Source organism: Oncorhynchus mykiss, chromosome 11, assembly GCF_057628025.1.
Source record: "Oncorhynchus mykiss isolate SJ-2025 chromosome 11, ASM5762802v1, whole genome shotgun sequence".
NCBI lineage: Eukaryota > Metazoa > Chordata > Actinopteri > Salmoniformes > Salmonidae > Oncorhynchus > Oncorhynchus mykiss.
Window position 1 is genome coordinate 67,840,629 of NC_143032.1, and position 18,579 is coordinate 67,859,207.

General features: G+C 45.3%; 1 protein-coding gene across 1 annotated transcript in view; it reads right to left on the reverse strand.

Moving 5' to 3' along the window:
- LOC110536248 (hexokinase-2) overlaps positions 1–18,579 on the reverse strand; it is a 103,179-nt gene that overhangs the window by 46,506 nt on the left and 38,094 nt on the right. Inside the window, exon 6 of the mRNA XM_090191019.1 lies at positions 13,855–13,954. Within this exon, the coding sequence (XP_090047145.1) occupies positions 13,855–13,954 (100 nt within the window). The remainder of the gene's footprint in view (positions 1–13,854; positions 13,955–18,579) is intronic.

The following is an 18,579-nucleotide window of genomic DNA, read 5'->3' on the forward strand; positions in this document are numbered from 1 at the left end:
AATCTGTCGTTCTGCCCCTGACCGAGGCAGTTAACCCACCGTTCCTAGGCAGTCATTGAAAATAAGAATGTGTTCTTAACTGACTTGCCTCGTTAAATAAAAGGTGAAAAAAAATTATAGATATATATCTATCTATATAAATAAAAAAAATCGGCACATCAGCGCCCAAAAATACCGATTTCCGATTGTTATGAAAACTTGAAATCGGCCCTAATTAATCGGCCAATCCGATTAATCGGTCAACCTCTAGTGTGGATACGCTCAATACTTTGTTGCCATATATCATTGGGTAGCTCGCCACCTACGTCTTGCTCCCATGCAGATGTATTGCAAAGGAAGGCAGATTAATGTTCTGTATTATGTCGCATAATCTGGAGATTGTGCCCTTCAGATAAGGGTTAAGATCTAAGCATCTCTTGACTGGACACTTAGTAGGCTCGAGTGGAATTGCACGCCCAATTTTTCAGTTTTTGATTTGTTAAAAAAGTTTGAAATATCCAATAAATGTCGTTCCACTTCATGATTGTGTCCCACTTGTTGTTGATTCTTCACAAAGAAATACAGTTTTATATCTTTATGTTTGAAGCCTGAAATGTGGCAAAAGGTCGCAAAGTTCAAGGGGGCCGAATACTTTCGCAAGGCACTGTATATTTGCTGACCAGTAGTACTGTCAGTACCTGTCCAGTTGTTTGAACATCGACATTGGCAGAAAAATGGGGATCATTTAGAATAAGTACAAAAACCTAGGTAGTAGTCACCTTAACAGAATTAATGCAACCTGTTAATGAAATGGGAAGAGACGACCACCTTATGAAATCCTGCTTAGTGCACTCCAGGACTGTTTTGAAGTTATGTTTAAACAGAGCCTTAAATGAGCGTGTGACCTTTATCCCCAAATAAGTAAAGACCTGATGCTCCACCATAAATGGGAAATTGACATACCTAATTCCTTCTGTTAACTGATTAATGGGGAGGAGCACACTTTTTGTTAGGTTTAACTTATAACCAGAGAATGCCCCAAAACCTTGTAGCATTTCCAAGAGATAGGGTATAGACTCCACAGGGTTAGAGATGTGTAAAAGAAGATTGTCTGCATATAAGGACACCTTGTGAGTCATGTTGTCCCTCAATATTCCCTTAATCCTCTCCTCCGCCCGCAGAGCGATAGCAAGAGGCTCAATAGCCATATCAAATAGGAAAAGGGATAAACAGAAACCCTGCCTGGCCCCCCCTGTGAAGAGGGAAGTAGCTGGAGGTAACATTGTTGGTGCGAACAGAAGCCACTGGGGAAGAGTATACAATCTTAATCCAGGAAAGGAATGACAGCCCAAAACCAAATCTCTCTGGTACTGTAAATAGAAATTCCCACTCAACCCGGTCGGAAGCCTTTTCAGCATCAAGAGAGATGACAACCTCTGGCTGTAGACTTGAGAGGGCAGAATAAAAAACAATAAATAGCCAGAGCATATTATTGAGAGACTGCCTACCTGAGAGAAATCCAGTTTGGTCAGAGTAATTATATTAGGCATCACTGTCTCTAAAATGCACGAGAGGACCGTAGTGAGAATTTTATAACCGCAGCACAAAAATATTATAGGGAGGTACAAGCCACAGTCTAGGGGATTCTTGTCTTTTTTCAGCAAAACCAAAATAGTCGCCTGGGTAAGTGTCTGTGGCAGTTTCTGACTAGAAAGGATTTCATTGTACATTGAGCTGAGAATAGGGAATAATTAAGAGGAGAATGTTTTATAAAATGCAATAGGGAAGCCATCAGGCCCAGGGACTTCACAGCTCTGCATGGACTGGATTGCCAGAGGAGCTTCATCATCACTTATTGAGGCATCCATGTAGGTTTGTTCATCTGAATTGAGACAGGGGATGTCCAGAATGTCTGGAAATGCATGCATACGAGATGTGTCAGGAAGAGCCTCTAACGAGTAAAGAGCAGAGTATAATTCCTTAAATTGATTGTTGATTTCTTTGGGATTGGTAGAAGTTAAATCAGCTGTAACACATATTTCAGGTATGGTGCTGCTAGCAGCAGATTGTTGATAACAACTTGCCAGCTTTCTCTCCGTGTTCATAGAATTTTTGCCTCGACTTAAACAGAAGCTGCGCCGTTTGTTTGGTGGAAATATTGGCAAATTCAGGTTTGGTGTAGCAGTCTCCCTTTGTAGATTTCAGGAGTAGGAGAAGAGGCATATCTATTGTCCACATCTAGCATGAGTTGAGATACCTCCGATAAGTGTTTGGTGCTCTGTTTGTTGTCAATAATGAAATAATTTGGCCCCTGAGATATGCTTTAAACAACTCCCACACAGAGTGAGACACATCAGGCACAGTTTATCTGTAAAAATACATCAATGTGAGTTGATATGTATTTTTTAAAGGCACTTGTTAAGGTTTTCTTCCGTCGAAGGAGAGGAGGACCAAAATGCAGCGTGGTTATCTCGATATATCTTAATAAAGATAATAACAAACAATACAAAAAGTAACTTGAAAACCCAAACCAGCCCTATCTGGTGCAAACAAACACAGAGACAGGAACAATCACCCACAAAACACTCAAAGAATATGGCTGCCTAAATATGGTTCCCAATCAGAGACAACGATAAACAACTGCCTCTGATTGAGAACCACTCCAGGCAGCCATAGACTTTACTAGACAACTATACTACACCACAATCCCATAACCTACAAAAAAACCCTAGACAAAACACACCACATAAATAACCCATGTCACACCCTGGCCTGAACAAAATAATAAAGAAAACACAAAATACTAAGACCAGGGCGTGACAGCACTACAGGATAGTAGTAGTGGGTCAAGTCGTCAAGCGCGTTGTGACACAGTACTGTCCGGAAAGCAGATATCTAGCTGGACAGGGCTATCTTCTGAGATAACGATTCTGTGATATTTGCTATTAGTTACAAAAGGAAGAATTCTATTGTCCAGCAGGAAAAAGTCATTCCTAGAGTGTGAGCGGTGGACTGGAGGAAAAAAGGAGTGGGACTGCTCCTCCTCCATCGATCAGAAAAATGATAGGATTCTAGAAATGAGTTGATTACTGCGCCTGATTTTGAAGTTACATTGTTGGGCTTCGGTCTGGATCTGTCAAGACTTGGATGCAATACACAATTTAAATCTCCGCCCAATATCAAATGATGAGAGTTAAGGTCGGGAAGTGTTGTGATGAGGTCAAAGAAAAATTGAATGTCATCCCAATTAGGACCATAGAGGTTAGCCAGAATAACCTGTGTGCTAAACAATTTCCCCATCACTGTAATATATCTGCAATAAGTATCTCAAATTACTTTGGAGGAGACAAACGGGGGGGGGGGTGCCTTTTCTGATAAGGATGGCTGCCCCGCTGGCCTTAGCACCAAAGTTGGAGTGAAATAGTTGGTGTACCTATCCTCTCTTTAGTTTGTCATGGTTGCTGGACCGGAGACGGGCCTCTTGGAGAAAAACAATGTCCGGACCTAAGGACTTAAGATGAGCATACACTTGGCTACGCTTGATCACCTGGTTAATTCCTTTCACGTTCCAGCTGATAAAGCATGTGTAGCCTAGAGTATGTGTATTAGGCATAGTAATCAGAAATGAATGTTAGTACGATTACATGGCCAGTGTCCTGAAAGGTCAGAGCAATAGAACATAAAGAAAATAAAAAAAGAGCTACCCAAAAGAAAACCTTGGATCCTATGCTGGGCTTCCCCCTGTTGGAAGGTTGCATCTACCTCTCCTAGACTAGAGCAAAATGCTACCATGAAAACCTGAACCTCAGTAGAGCTCTATCCAGGGCCAACATAATCAAGTTTACACCTAGGGAAGAGATTCTGAAGGGAACAACCTTAGTTATCTAAGATAAACCATATATGAAAGAGAAGGTATATGTTCCCCCCTCCTCCCGACAAACCCCATCCACTTGGGATTACTTAAAACATAAATAAATATTATATATACATACTGTATACACAGTCATACACATACATGCATACAGTTGAAGTCTGAAGTTTACTTACACTTAGGTTGGAGTCATTAAAACTAGTTTTTCAACCACTCCACAAATTTCTTGTTAACAAACTGTAGTTTTGGCAAGTCGGTTAGAACATCTACTTTGTGCATGACACAAGTAATTTTTCCAACAATTGTTTACTGACAGATTATTTCACTTAATCACAATTCCAGTGGTTCAGAATTTTTTTTACACTAAGTTGATTGTGCCTTTAAACAGCTTGGAAAATTCCAGAAAATTATGTCATGGCTTTAGAAGATTCTGATAGGCTAACTGACATCATTTGAGTCAATTGGAGGTGTACCTGTGGATGAATTTCAAGGACTACCTTCAAACTCAGTGCCCCTTTGCTTGACATCATGGGAAAATCTAAAGAAATCAGCCAAGACCTCCAGAAGTCTGGTTCATCCTTGGGAGCAATTTCCAAATGCCTGAAGGTACCACGTTCATCTGTACAAACAACAGTACACAAGTATAAACACCATGGGCCCACGCAGCTATCATACTGCTCAGGAAGGAGACGCATTCTGTCTCCTAGAGATGAATGTATTTTGGTGAGAAAAGTGCAAATCAATCCCAAAACAACAGCAAAGGACCTTGTGAAGATGCTGGAGGAAACTGGTACAAAAGTATCTATAGCCACAGTAAAATGAGTCCTATAATGACAACCTGAAAGGCTGCTCAACAAGGAAGAAGCCACTGCTCCAAAACCGCCATAAAAAACCCAGACTACAGTTTGAAACTGCACATGGAGACAAAGATTGTACTTTTTGGAGAAATGTCTTCTGGTCTAATGAAACAAAATAGAACTGTTTGGCAATAATGACCATCGTTATGTTTGGAGGGAAAAGGGGTAGGCTTGCAAGCCAAAGAACACCATGAAGCACGGGGTGGCAGCATCACGTGCGTTGAAGATGTCGTTCCCATAGCAACGATTAAAACATTCCCTAACCAGAAACCGTGGATTGATGGCAGCATTTGCATGAAACTGAAAGCGCGAACCACTGCTTTTAATCAGGGCAAGGTGACTGGTAACATGACCGAATACAAACAGTGCAGCTATTCCCTCCGCAAGGCTATCAAACAAGCTAAGCGTCAGTACAGAGACAAAGTAGAATCTCAATTCAACGGCTCAGACACAAGAGGCATGTGGCAGGGTCTACAGTCAATCACGGACTACAAGAAGAAATCCAGCCCAGTCACGGACCAGGATGTCCTGCTCCCAGGCAGACTAAATAACTTTTTTGCACACTTTGAGGACAATACAGTGCCACTGACACGGCCTGCAACGAAAACATGCGGACTCTCCTTCACTGCAGCCGAGGTGAGTAAGACATTTAAACGTGTTAACCCTCGCAAGGCTGCAGGCCCAGATGGCATCCCCAGCCGCGCCCTCAGAGCATGCGCAGACCAGCTGGCCGGTGTGTTTACGGACATATTCAATCAATGCTTCAAGAGGGCCACCATTGTTCCTGTTCCCAAGAAAGCTAAGGTAACTGAGCTAAACGACTACCGCCCCGTAGCACTCACTTCCGTCATCATGAAGTGCTTTGAGAGACTAGTCAAGGACCATATCACCTCCACCCTACCCGACACCCTAGACCCACTCCAATTTGCTTACCGCCCAAATAGGTCCACAGACGATGCAATCTCAACCACACTGCACACTGCCCTAACCCATCTGGACAAGAGGAATACCTATGTGAGAATGCTGTTCATTGACTACAGCTCGGCATTCAACACCATAGTACCCTCCAAGCTCGTCATCAAGCTCGAGACCCTGGGTCTCGACCCCGCCCTGTGCAACTGGGTACTGGACTTCCTGACGGGCCGCCCCCAGGTGGTGAGGGTAGGCAACAACATCTCCACCCCGCTGATCCTCAACACTGGGGCCCCACAAGGGTGCGTTCTGAGCCCTCTCCTGTACTCCCTGTTCACCCACGACTGCGTGGCCACGCACGCCTCCAACTCAATCATCAAGTTTGCGGACGACACTACAGTGGTAGGCTTGATTACCAACAATGACGAGACGGCCTACAGGGAGGAGGTGAGGGCCCTCGGAGTGTGGTGTCAGGAAAATAACCTCACACTCAACGTCAACAAAACTAAGGAGATGATTGTGGACTTCAGGAAACAGCAGAGGGAACACCCCCCTATCCACATCGATGGAACAGTAGTGGAGAGGGTAGCAAGTTTTAAGTTCCTCGGCATACACATCACAGACCAACTGAATTGGTCCACTCACACAGACAGCATCGTGAAGAAGGCGCAGCAGCGCCTCTTCAACCTCAGGAGGCTGAAGAAATTCGATTTGTCACCAAAAGCACTCACAAACTTCTACAGATGCACAATCGAGAGCATCCTGGCGGGCTGTATCACCACCTGGTACGGCAACTGCTCCGCCCTCAACCGTAAGGCTCTCCAGAGGGTAGTGAGGTCTGCACAACGCATCACCGGGGGCAAACTACCAGCCCTACAGGACACCTACACCACCCGATGTTACAGGAAGGCCATAAAGATCATCAAGGACATCAACCACCCGAGCCACTGCCTGTTCACCCCGCTATCATCCAGAAGGCGAGGTCAGTACAGGTGCATCAAAGCTGGGACCGAGAGACTGAAAAACAGCTTCTATCTCAAGGCCATCAGACTGTTAAACAGCCACCACTAACATTGAGTGGCTGCTGCCAACACACTGACACTGACACTGACTCAACTCCAGCCACTTTAATAATGGGAATTGATGGGAAATGATGTAAATATATCACTAGCCACTTTAAACAATGCTACCTTATATAATGTTACTTACCCTACATTATTCATCTCATATGTATATGTATATACTGTACTCTATATCATCGACTGCATCCTTATGTAATACATGTATCACTAGCCACTTTAACTATGCCACTTTGTTTACATACTCACCTCATGTATATACTGTACTCGATACCATCTACTGTATCCTGCCTATGCTGCTCTGTACCATCACTCATTCATATATCCTTATGTACATATTCTTTATCCCCTTACACTGTGTATAAGACAGTAGTTTTGGAATTGTTAGTTAGATTACTTGTTGGTTATTACTGCATTGTCGGAACTAGAAGCACAAGCATTTCGCTACACTCGCATTAACATCTGCTAACCATGTGTATGTGACAAATAACATTTTATTTGATTTGATGTTGTGGGGGTGCTTTGCTGCAGGAGGGCCTGGTGCACTTCACAAAAGAGATGGCATCATGAGGTAGGAAAATTATGTGGATATATTGAAGCAACATCTCAAGACACCAAGTTAAAGCTTGGTCGCAAGTGGGTCTTCCAAATGGACAATGACCCCAAGCATACTTCCAAAGTTGTGGCAAAATGGCTTAAGGACAACAAAGTCAAGGTATTTGAATGGCCATCACAAAGCCTTGACCTCAAACCTATATAAAATGTGTGGGCAGAACTGAAAAGGCGTGTGCGAGCAAGGAGGCCTACAAACCTGACTCAGTTACACCAGCTCTGTCAGGAGGAATGGGCCAAAACTCACCCAACTTATTGTGGGAAGCTTGCGAAAGGCTACCTGAAACGTTTGACCCAAGTTAAACAATTTAAAGGCAATGCTACCAAATACTAACTGAGTGTATGTAAACTTCTGACCCACTGGGAATGTGATGTAAGATATAAAAGCTGAAATAAATCATTCTCTCTACTTTTATTCTGACATTTCACATTCTTAAAATTAAGTGGTGATCCTAACTGACCTAAGACAGGGAATTTTTACTTGGATTAAATGTCAGGAATTGTGAAAAACTGAGTTTAAATACATTTGGCTAGGTGTATGCAAACTTCCGACTTCAACTGTACCTTCATGTATCTGACATTACATGATCATTGACGTTTACAGATCATGAAAAGCATAGTTATTTGCTGTACAACTCTGATGATAGGGCTAAATGTGCACAATTGTTTTGCATGGAATAATTAAACATTTGTAGTTCTGACTATGCTCAATAGGTGATGATATTAAAACAAATAGTTATAACATTTATTTCACAATCCCTTGAAAACATTATGTAGTTGTCAATGGTTTAGCGGAGCTGGGGGTCTCGTTTCTGTCTGTAATCAAGCCCTTTTGTGAGGAAAAAAGTTATTTGGATTGGCTGGGCTTGGCTCACCAGTAGGTGGGCCTCGCTCCCAAGTGGGTGGGCCTATGCCCTCTCAGGCCCCTGCCCAGTCATGGGAAATCCATAGACTAGGGCCTAATTAATTCATTTAAATTAACTGATTTCCTTACATGAACTGTAACTCAGTAAAATTGTTGAAATTGTTGCATGTTGCGTTTATATTGTTGTTCAGTATAGTTTTTGCGCCCCATAAAAATACACACTTCAATCTACACAGGTTTCACACATTTGTTGTTATTGTCGGACAATCAAAGTGGCACTAGGCTACAATCTGTGGCTCCATGTGTAGCAAGCAATGTGGGAGATTTCTAATCAATGCGAAATTGAATACAAATTATGGAATTAAATTAGCTAAATGAGAATGAGTAGGCTACAACAAGCAACCATTAGATAGGCTGTTGTTTAATCTGAATGTAGTTGTTGTAGAGAGGGATGGGAAGCTCTGCAAAATACCTCCAATTAGCCTAGGTATCTTAGGCTAATCTATTTTAGCTAACTTCATCACATCGATTTGATGCAGTCAAGAGAAGCACTAGAAGATGGGATGATAGATAACCTACGGTATCTACAAGTTTGTCAAACTAGCGCGGGTCTGCATGGCTACTCTCTCCCTCATGTCAAACTTATTGGCCCCTGCCCATCCCCCACACTGCTGCAAGCAAACAGATCTCCCGAGTCGCATAGGCTGCACAGTAAGCCAGTTACCAAGTTTAAACAATTTTTTTTTTTTTAAACACATGTATTTCGAAAATCCAGATATTCGAGAGAAAAAAAATCTAGATATTATTCGATAGTGAAATTATTTAAAATGCCCATCCCTACTCTGGCTACCTTACATTTTTTAGACCATTGAAACAACTTTTTGAGATGGAACTCCCGTTAGAATTATTAATGGTTTGATCAGGAGGAAGCCATGAATGCTTAAAACGATGAAAGCGTAGCCCAAAGTCATATTCAAAGCCTATCGAATGGAAAGAGAAAGAAATATAGCCTACTTTTTAAAAAACTTCTAAATACTTATGGAGATACTTAAGAAGTGTTCATTATTTACATTTTTTACAAGTTTAGGCTATATGGCCCTTGCATCCGACAAGAGAGAAAAACAATATTTTCTGACTGGACATTTTGCACTGCTTTGGTGGAATTTTTTGCTCTCTTTTGCGTTCAGTATAAGTATTTTCTTAATCTTTTGTCCTGTACTGTCTTTTTGCTAGCTACTTTAAGTGCAGTCTGTCTTCCCAGTAGCCTATTTGGTGTGTGAACTGCTCACTGCTCATAACTTGCAGCTGATTGTTGCACTATCAACCAGGATTAATGAGCAGGTCAATATTTGACTGTTGTTGTTTTGGTAATCAGCGGCTGCATTGTAGGGGGAGTGGTTTCTCCTCTCCTAGGAAATCAACAATTAGTACCGGGAGGTGTGCACTTCACCTCTGTTAGATAATTAGCAATTAATGTTAGTACTTAGGTCTTCCCTGTTTTCTCAGCCCCAGCTGTAAGCGACGGTCGTGTCAGCGCCGGTCTCGTCGCCGAAACAAAGACAGTTCTGCCGAGTTGTTTGAGGAAGGCACCACTCTCTCGCTTGAGGATCTAACCTTGTTATTTTCAAATGATCTCCTTTTGCTCTTTTGTAGCATTGGCAACCATGTGTGGTTTCTATACCTGTGTCTCCTTCTAGGCATTAGATCTTCCCCACCCCTTTGCTGCAACCCTTCTAATTTAGTGTACCCTGCGCACACACAACCCATGAATTCCTGGTTCCCGGCAGTGTTTGGAACTGCCGATCTGCGGTCAAGAGCGCTGAATTCATCTCAGCCTATGCTGCCATTCAGTCCCTAGACTTTTTGGCCCTGACGGAGACCTGGACCACCCCAGAGAACACTGCTACTCCAGCTGCTCTCTTCATCAGACTACGTATTCTCTCGTAGTACAAGAGCATCTGGTTGTCAAAGTGCTGGCACAGGCCTACTAATTTCTCCTAAATGGAGATGATATTTTCTCCCTCACTAACCTGTCAATCTCCTCATTTGAATTCCTTGATACTGTCACTTGTCCGCTTAAGCTTAACATTGTTGTCATCTATTGCCCACCAGGTACATTTAGAGTTCCTCAATGAGCTTGACACCTTCATAAGCTAATTTCCTGATGGTCACCCCTCTTCGTACTGGGCGACTTCAACCTCCCGATGTCTGTCTTCAATTAATTTCTTCCCACTCTTTGCCTCTTTTGACCTCACCCTTTCCCGGTCCCCTCCCACTCACAAGGCAGAGAATACACTTTACATCATCTTTACTAGAGGCTGTTTACCTACTAATCTCACTGCAACCCCCCTCCAGGTCTCTGATCATTACTTTGTTTCCTTTTATGTCTCCCTCTCCTCCAACCCTACACAGATGGGCATGCGCCGTCGCAATCTTCGCTCTCACTATTCTCTCTTCTTCTATCCTATCATCTCTGCTTCTGCTAAATCCTTCTCCCCGTCTCCTGAATTTGCCTCTTCAACCTTACTCTTCTCCCTTTCCGCATCCTAGGACACCCACTGCCCCCTTTCCTCCCGGCCGTCTCGGCCCTCCCCTTCTGCTCAGCCCTCCCCTCCTACTCTGACTCATTGCGAGCTTACAGGGCTGCGGGCAGCTGAGCGAAAAAGTGTTGTTTTCAACCAATCATCCTTTCATTCCCTTCTCTCTACCTTCTGCTGCTAGAGCCACTTTCTATCAATCAAAATGTTAGGCTTCTGCCTCTATCCGTAGGAAACTATTTTCCACCTTTTCCCTCCTTAATTCTCCAATCCCTCCCTACGACTTTGTCAACTACTTTGAAAAGAAAGTTGATGACATCCGCTCCTCATTCACTCAGCCTATTGAGTCCACTGGTCCCACTCACACAACTACCCTACGCCTTGACTTCTTTCTCCCCTCTCTCTCCAGATGAAATCCTGCGACTAGTGAGGTCCGGCCGACCAACAACCTGCTTGTTCGACCATATCCCCTCTTCCAGATGTCTGGGAACCTTCTCCCACTCCTCACTTCTCTCATCAACTCATCCCTGACCACTAGCTGCGTCCTCTGCCTTCAAAATGGCCAGAGTCGCTCCCCACCTCAAAACCAACACTCGACCCCTCTGACGTCACACTACAGACCGGTATCCATTCATTGTCTTTCCATTACACTTCAGCGCGCAGTCTCTGACCAACTCTCTCGCTATCTTCTCAGAACAATCTTCTTGACCCAAACCAGTCAGGATTCAAGACTGTCCCCCTCCCGTAGAGCAAAGAACCTTGGTGTGACCCTGGACAACACCCTGGCGTTCTCTGCAAATATCAAAGTCAGTGACTCTGCTCTACAACATTCTTAGGGTACAACCCTACCTCACACAGGAAGCGGCACAGGTCCTAGTGGCAGCAGGTAGCCTAGTGGTTAGAGCCTTGGGCCAGTAACCAAAAGGTTTCTGGATCGAATCCCGAGCTGTCATTCTGCCCCTGAGCAAGGCAGTTAACCCACTGTTCCCCAGGCGCCAAAGACGTGGATGTCAAGGCAGCACCTCACTGATTCAGAGGGGTTGGGTTAAATGCAGAAGACACATTTCAGTTGAAGGCATTCAGCTGACTAAGTATCCCCCTTTCCCTAACCCAGGCACTTGTCATCTACTGCAATACGCTTTTGGATGGGCTCCCCGCTTGTGCCATCAAACCCCTGCACGAACTTGATTTCCCCCCCGACTAGTTCTGAATTTGCTGATAGCTACTTTATTGAGGAATGACTGAGATACAGTTTTTGTTGTCCAACCTAGCCATCTTAAGATGAATGCACTAACTTTAAGTCGCTCTGGATAAGATCGTTTGCTAAATGACTAAAATGTAAATGTATATAACATTTATTGAAATGGGTTATGGCAAATAGGAAAAATATTTGGAATGTCACTCGTGCTGTGCGCTGCCACTGCGAGGCGCCAGTCAAGTTCAAATAGGCTAAACCGTTGTCTGTCAAATCAGACACCCAACCCTACTATGCTATATCACACATTTTCACTAATCCCCATATACAGTGGGGAGAACATTTGATACACTGCCGATTTTGCAGGTTTTCCTACTTACAAGCATGTAGAGGTCTGTAATTTTTATCATAGGTACACTTCAACTGTGAGAGACGGAATCTAAAAAAAATCCAGAAAATCACATTGTATGACTTTTAAGTCATTCATTTGCATTTTATTGCATGACATAAGTATTTGATACATCAGACAAGCAGAACTTAATATTTGGTACAGAAACCTTTGTTTGCAATTACAGATATCATACGTTTCCTGTAGTTCTTGACCAGGTTTGCACACACTGCAGCAGGGATTTTGGCCCATCCTCCATACAGACCTTCTCCAGATCCTTCAGGTTTCGGAGCTGTCGCTGGGCAATACAGACTTACAGCTCCCTCCAAAGATTTTCTGTTGGGTTCAGGTCTGGAGACTGGCTAGGCCACTCCAGGACCTTGAGATTCTTCTTACGGAGCCACTCCTTAGTTGCCCTGGCTGTGTGTTTCGGGTCGTTGTCATGCTGGAAGACCCAGCCACGACCCATCTTCAATGCTCTTACTGAGGGAAGGAGGTTGTTGGCCAAGATCTCACGATACATGGCCCCTTCCATCCTCCCCTCAATACGGTGCAGTCGTCCTGTCCCCTTTGCAGAAAAGCATCCCCAAAGAATGATGTTCCCACCTCCATGCTTCACGGTTGGGATGGTGTTCTTGGGGTTGTACTCATCCTTCTTCTTCCTCCAAACACGGCGAGTGGAGTTTAGACCAAAAAGCTATATTTTTGTCTCATCAGACCACATGACCTTCTCCCATTCCTCCTCTGGATCATCCAGATGGTCATTGGCAAACTTCAGACGGGCCTGGACATGCGCTGGCTTGAGCAGGGGGACCTTGCGTGCGCTGCAGAATTTTAATCCATGACGGCGTAGTGTGTTACTAATGGTTTTCTTTGAGACTGTGGTCCCAGCTCTCTTCAGGTCATTGACCAGGTCCTGCCGTGTAGTTCTGGGCTGATCCTTCACCTTCCTCATGATCATTGATGCCCCACGAGGTGAGATCTTGCATGGAGCCCCAGACCAAGGGTGATTGACCGTCATCTTGAACTTCTTCCATTTTCTAATAATTGAGCCAACAGTTGTTACCTTCTCACCAAGCTGCTTGCCTATTGTCCTGTAGCCCATCCCAGCCTTGTGCAGGTCTACAATTTTATCCCTGATGTCCTTACACAGCTCTTTGGTCTTGGCCATTGTGGAGAGGTCGGAGTCTGTTTGATAGAGTGTGTGGACAGGTGTCTTTTATACAGGTAACGAGTTCAAACAGGTGCAGTTAATACAGGTAATGAGTGGAGAACAGGAGGGCTTCTTAAAGAAAAACTAACAGGTCTGTGAGAGCCGGAATTCTTACTGGTTGGTATTTTATTGTCATGCAATAAAATGCTAATTAATTACTTAAAAATCATACAATGTTATTTTCTGGATTTTTGTTTAAGATTCCGTCGCTCACAGTTGAAGTGTACCTATGATAAAAATTACAGACCTCTACATACTTTGTAAGTAGGAAACACTGCCGATTTTGCAGGTTATCAAATACTTGTTCTCCCCACTGTACGTGCAACAGGATCCTGGTGAGACTCACCGACAATTAGGCCTATTTCACAGTGATGGTCATCGTATCCACAGGTCATCATGGTGCCCACAGTGTCGTTGATCACCGACACAATGTCAATGTCAAAGTCCTAGAAAGAAATAAACAGGACATAATTAACTTATCAAGTGACTTACCTAGTAGCCAGTGTGCTGTGATTGACATCATTACGCATGACGCAACACCTATGACGCATGACGCAGCGTTCATAAATTCAGTTATTCTGCGCTCTGGAACACTCAGACGAGAGTGCTCTGAAATCAGAGTAGATGGCCAGAATTAACAATGTCCATTGAGAAGGCACAACGACTATACCACTTAGCTAAGAATGAAGTGAATAATCAAGTCAATAAAAGCTGCATAGTTAGCATATAGTTAATATACTGCATGGCAAGTTCGATGTATTAGTAGCCAACTCACATTAGGTAACTAGCATACCGGTACATACTGCTGTAATGCTATGTGGTTCGTAAGGATAGTGTAGCTAACAAATTGTCAGCCAACATAACATGTAATGTAATTGATTTAAATCATGACTTTATTACATTACTCAACATTTTAATGTTTGGCATAATTAGTTAAAGAAATTAATTTGTTGGACTTCGGCTGCATATTTTTCATCATTTAGTTCAAATCTGAAACCGTTGTGAAGCCATACCCATTTTCAGAAGAATTGAAGAACTGCATTATGGGCCCTAAAAGCACGGGAAAAGTGTCCACCGCTTGTATACTTTGTATACTTGGTCACTGGGCTCCCTCCATCTGATGGCAACATTGTCATTCTGACGGTAGTGGACCGGTTCTCCAAGGCCACCCATTTCTGCACCCTTATTGGGTTGTTGGCCAGCCTGTCCTCCGGATTCCATCCCCAATCCAACGGGCAGTCAGCGCGAGCTAACCAGGACCTAGAAACCACCATAAGATGCCTGGTCTCAACCAACCCCACTACCTGGAGTCGACAACTGGTCTGGGTGGAGTATGCTCGGAACACCCTTCCCTGTTCAGCCACAGGACTCTCCCGTTTTGAGTGCTCAATGGGGGTATCAACCTCCACTCTTCCCAGAACAAGAGCAAGAGGTCCACGTACCCTCGGCCCAGATGTTTGTCCTCCACTGTCGACGTACCTGGAGAAGAGCTCAAGCGGCACTTCTCAAGACCAACTTTCGGTATCGTTGACAAGTGGACCGTCGCCGGACTCCAGCTCCCCGCTACCGCATTGGGCAGAGGGTATGGCGCTTTCCACTCGGGACCTGCACCTTCGAGTGGAGTCCCGCAAACTGTTCCCCCCCATCTCATTGGTCCTTTTCCCATCTCTAGGGTCCTTAGTTCCACTGCTGTCCATCTTGTGTTACCCTGTACCCTCCGTATTCACACAACTTTCCATGTGTCTAGGATTAATCCTGTGTCTCACAGCCCTTAGTCGTCTGTCTCCAGGCCCATTCCCCCCGTCATCGATGGCCATCTGGCATACACGGTGAAATGCCTCCTGGGTGTTCGACCACGGGGCAGGGGTTTCCAGTACCTGGTTGACTGGGATGGTTACGGCCCGGAGGAGAGGTGCTGGGTTCCCGCTAGAGACATCCTGGACCCGGCCCTCATCGCCAACTTTCACCACCGAAATCCCAGTCACCCAGGTGGCGTCCCTAGAGGGTGGGGGTACTGTCATGCCTTCATCTATTTCACCTGTCTTGGTGATTAGTCCCCAATCATTAGTCCCCGGTGTATTGATCCCTGTGTTTCTCTCTGTGCCAGTTCATCTTGTTTTGCCAAGTCAACCAGCGTTTCTCCTAGCTCCTATCCCAGTCTGTTTTTTCCTGGCCCTCATGGTTTTGACCATTGTCGATCCTGACGCCAAATCAAATTTTTATGGTCACATACATGTTTAGCAGATGTTATTGCGGGTATAGCGAAATGCTTGAGTTTGTAGCTCCAACAGTGCAGTAATGTCGAACAAGTAATATCTAACATTTCTCTGTTGCGCCTTGTTCACCACACTGTCTGTGTGGGTGGACCATTTCAGTTTGTCAGTGACGTGTACGCCGAGGAACTTGAAGCTTTCCACCTTCTCCACTGCGGTCCCGTTGATGTGGAAAGGGGGGTGCTCCCTTTGCTGTTTCCTGAAGTCCATGATCAGCTCCTTTGTTTTGACGAAGTGAGGGGTTATTTTTTTCATGGCACCACACTCAGAGCCCTTACCACCTCCCTGTAGGCTGTCTCGTCATTGATGGTAATCAAGAATACTACTGTTGTGTCTGCACAATGACGTGGCCACGCAGTCCTAGGTGAATAGGGAGTACAGGAGGGGGCTGAGCACGCAACCCTATGGGGCCACAGTGTTGAGGATCAGCAAAGTGGCGATGTTTCCTACCTTCACCACCTCGGGGTGGCCTGTCAGGAAGTCCAGGACCCAGTTGCACAGGGCGGGGTGCAGACCCAGGGCCCCGAGCTTAATGATGAGATTGGAGGGTACTAAGGTGCTGAATTCTGATCTATAGTCAATGAACAGCATTCTTACTTAGGTTTTCCTCTTGTCCAGATGGGATAGTGCAGTGCAATGGAGATTGTATCAACTGTGGATCTATTGAGGGGGTATGCAAATTGAAGTGGGTCTAGGGTGTCAGGTAAGGTAGTGGTGATATGATCCATGACTAGTCTCTCAAAGCACTTCCTAATGACAGAAGTGGATGCAATGGGGCAATAGACATTTAGTTCAGGTACCTTTGCTTTCTTGGGTACAGGAAAAATGGTGGCCATCTTGAAGCATGTGGGGACAGCAGACTGGGACAGGGAGATTGAATATGTCCGTAAACACTCCAGCCACCTGGTCTGTGCATGCTTGGTGGACAGGCTAGGGATGCCATCTGGCACGGCAGCCTTGCGAGGGTTAACAAGCTTAAATGTTTTAATCATGTTGGCCACGGAGAAGCAGAACCTACAGTCCTTGGTAGCGGACCGCCTCAGTGGCAATGTGTTATCCTCAAAGCAGGCGAAGAAGGTGTTTAGCTTATCTGGAAGCAAGACGTTGGTGTCCGATGTGGCTGGTTTTCCTTTTGTAGTTCGTGATTGTCTGTAGACCCTGACACGTACGTCTCGTGTATGAGACATTGAATTGCTACTCCACTTTGTCTCTATACTGACATTTTGCATGTGATTGCCTTACAGAGGGAATAACAACCCTGTTTGTATTCAACCATATTCCCAGTCATCTTGCCATGGTTAAATGCAGTGGTTTCTCGCTTTGTTTGGCACAAATGCTGCCATCTATCCACGGTTTCTGGTTAGGGTAGATTTTAATGGTCAGTCACATCTCCTTGTCATGTTGTGTCTTGTCTCTGTCCTTTCCCTTCACCCTGTCTCCCTCTGCTGGTCGTTGTTAGGTTACCTTTTCTCCCCCGCTTTCTCCCAGCTGTTCCTTGTCTCCTCTAACTACCCATTCACCCCGTTTCCCACCTGTTCCCTTTTTCCCTCTGATTAGGTCCCTATATCTCTCTCTGTTTCTGTTCCTGTCCTTGTCGGATTCTTGTTTGTGTTTCATGCCTGAGCCAGACTATCGTCATGTTTGCTGTAACCTTGTCCTGTCCTGTCGGAATCTGCCGGTCTATCTGAGCCTACCTATGTTTGGTTATTAAAGAAGCTCTGTTTAAGTTAGTTCGCTTTTGGGTCCTCATTCACTCACCATAACAGAAGAATCCGACCAAGAATGGACCCAGCGACTTCGGATCCTCTCCACTCAGCCGTCGGGATCCAGGGAGCGATGCTAGGCAGACACGAGCAGGAAGTGTCTGCTGCTCGACATGCCGTTGAGACCCTGGCCACCCAAGTCTCCAACCTCACAGAACAGGTTCACCATCTCCGCCTCGATCCACCGGCCACTTCCAGGGCTTTCGAATCTCCGGAGCCCAGAATCAATAACCCGCCGTGTTACTCTGGGGAGCCCACTGAATGCCGCTCGTTCCTCACCCAGTGTGATATTGTGTTTTCTCTCCAGCCCAACACTTACTCCAGGAGCACTGCTCGTGTCGCCTACGTCATATCTCTCCTTATTGGACGGGCTCGTGAGTGGGGCACGGCAATCTGGGAGGCAAGGGCTGAGTGTACTAACCAGTATCAGGACTTTAAGGAGGAGATGATACGGGTTTTTGATCGATCTGTTTTTGGGGAGGCTTCCAGGGCCCTGTCTTCCCTATGTCAAGGCAATCGATCCATAACAGACTACTCTATTGAGTTTCGCACTCTTGCTGTCTCCAGTGGCTGGAACGAGCCGGCCTTGCTCGCTCGTCTTCTGGAGGGTCTCCGCGCAGAGGTAAAGGATGAGATTCTCTCCCGGGAGGTTCCTTCCAGCGTGGATTCCTTGATTGAACTCGCTATTCGCATTGAGCGACGGGTTGATCTTCGTCACCGAGCTCGTGGAAAGGAGCTCGCGCTCTCCGTCGCCCCCCTCTCCGCATCACTACCATCTTCCTCTGCCGGCTCGGGTGCTGAGCCCATGCAGCTGGGAGGTATCCGCATCTCGACTAAGGAGAGGGAACGGAGAATCACCAACCGCCTCTGTCTCTATTGCGGTTCCGCTGGTCATTTTGTCACTTCATGTCCAGTAAAAGGCCAGAGCTCGTCAGTAAGCGGAGGGCTACTGGTGAGCGCTACTACTCCTGTCTCTCCTTCAAGATCCTGCACTACCTTGTCGGTCCATCTACGCTGGACCGGTTCGTCAGCTTC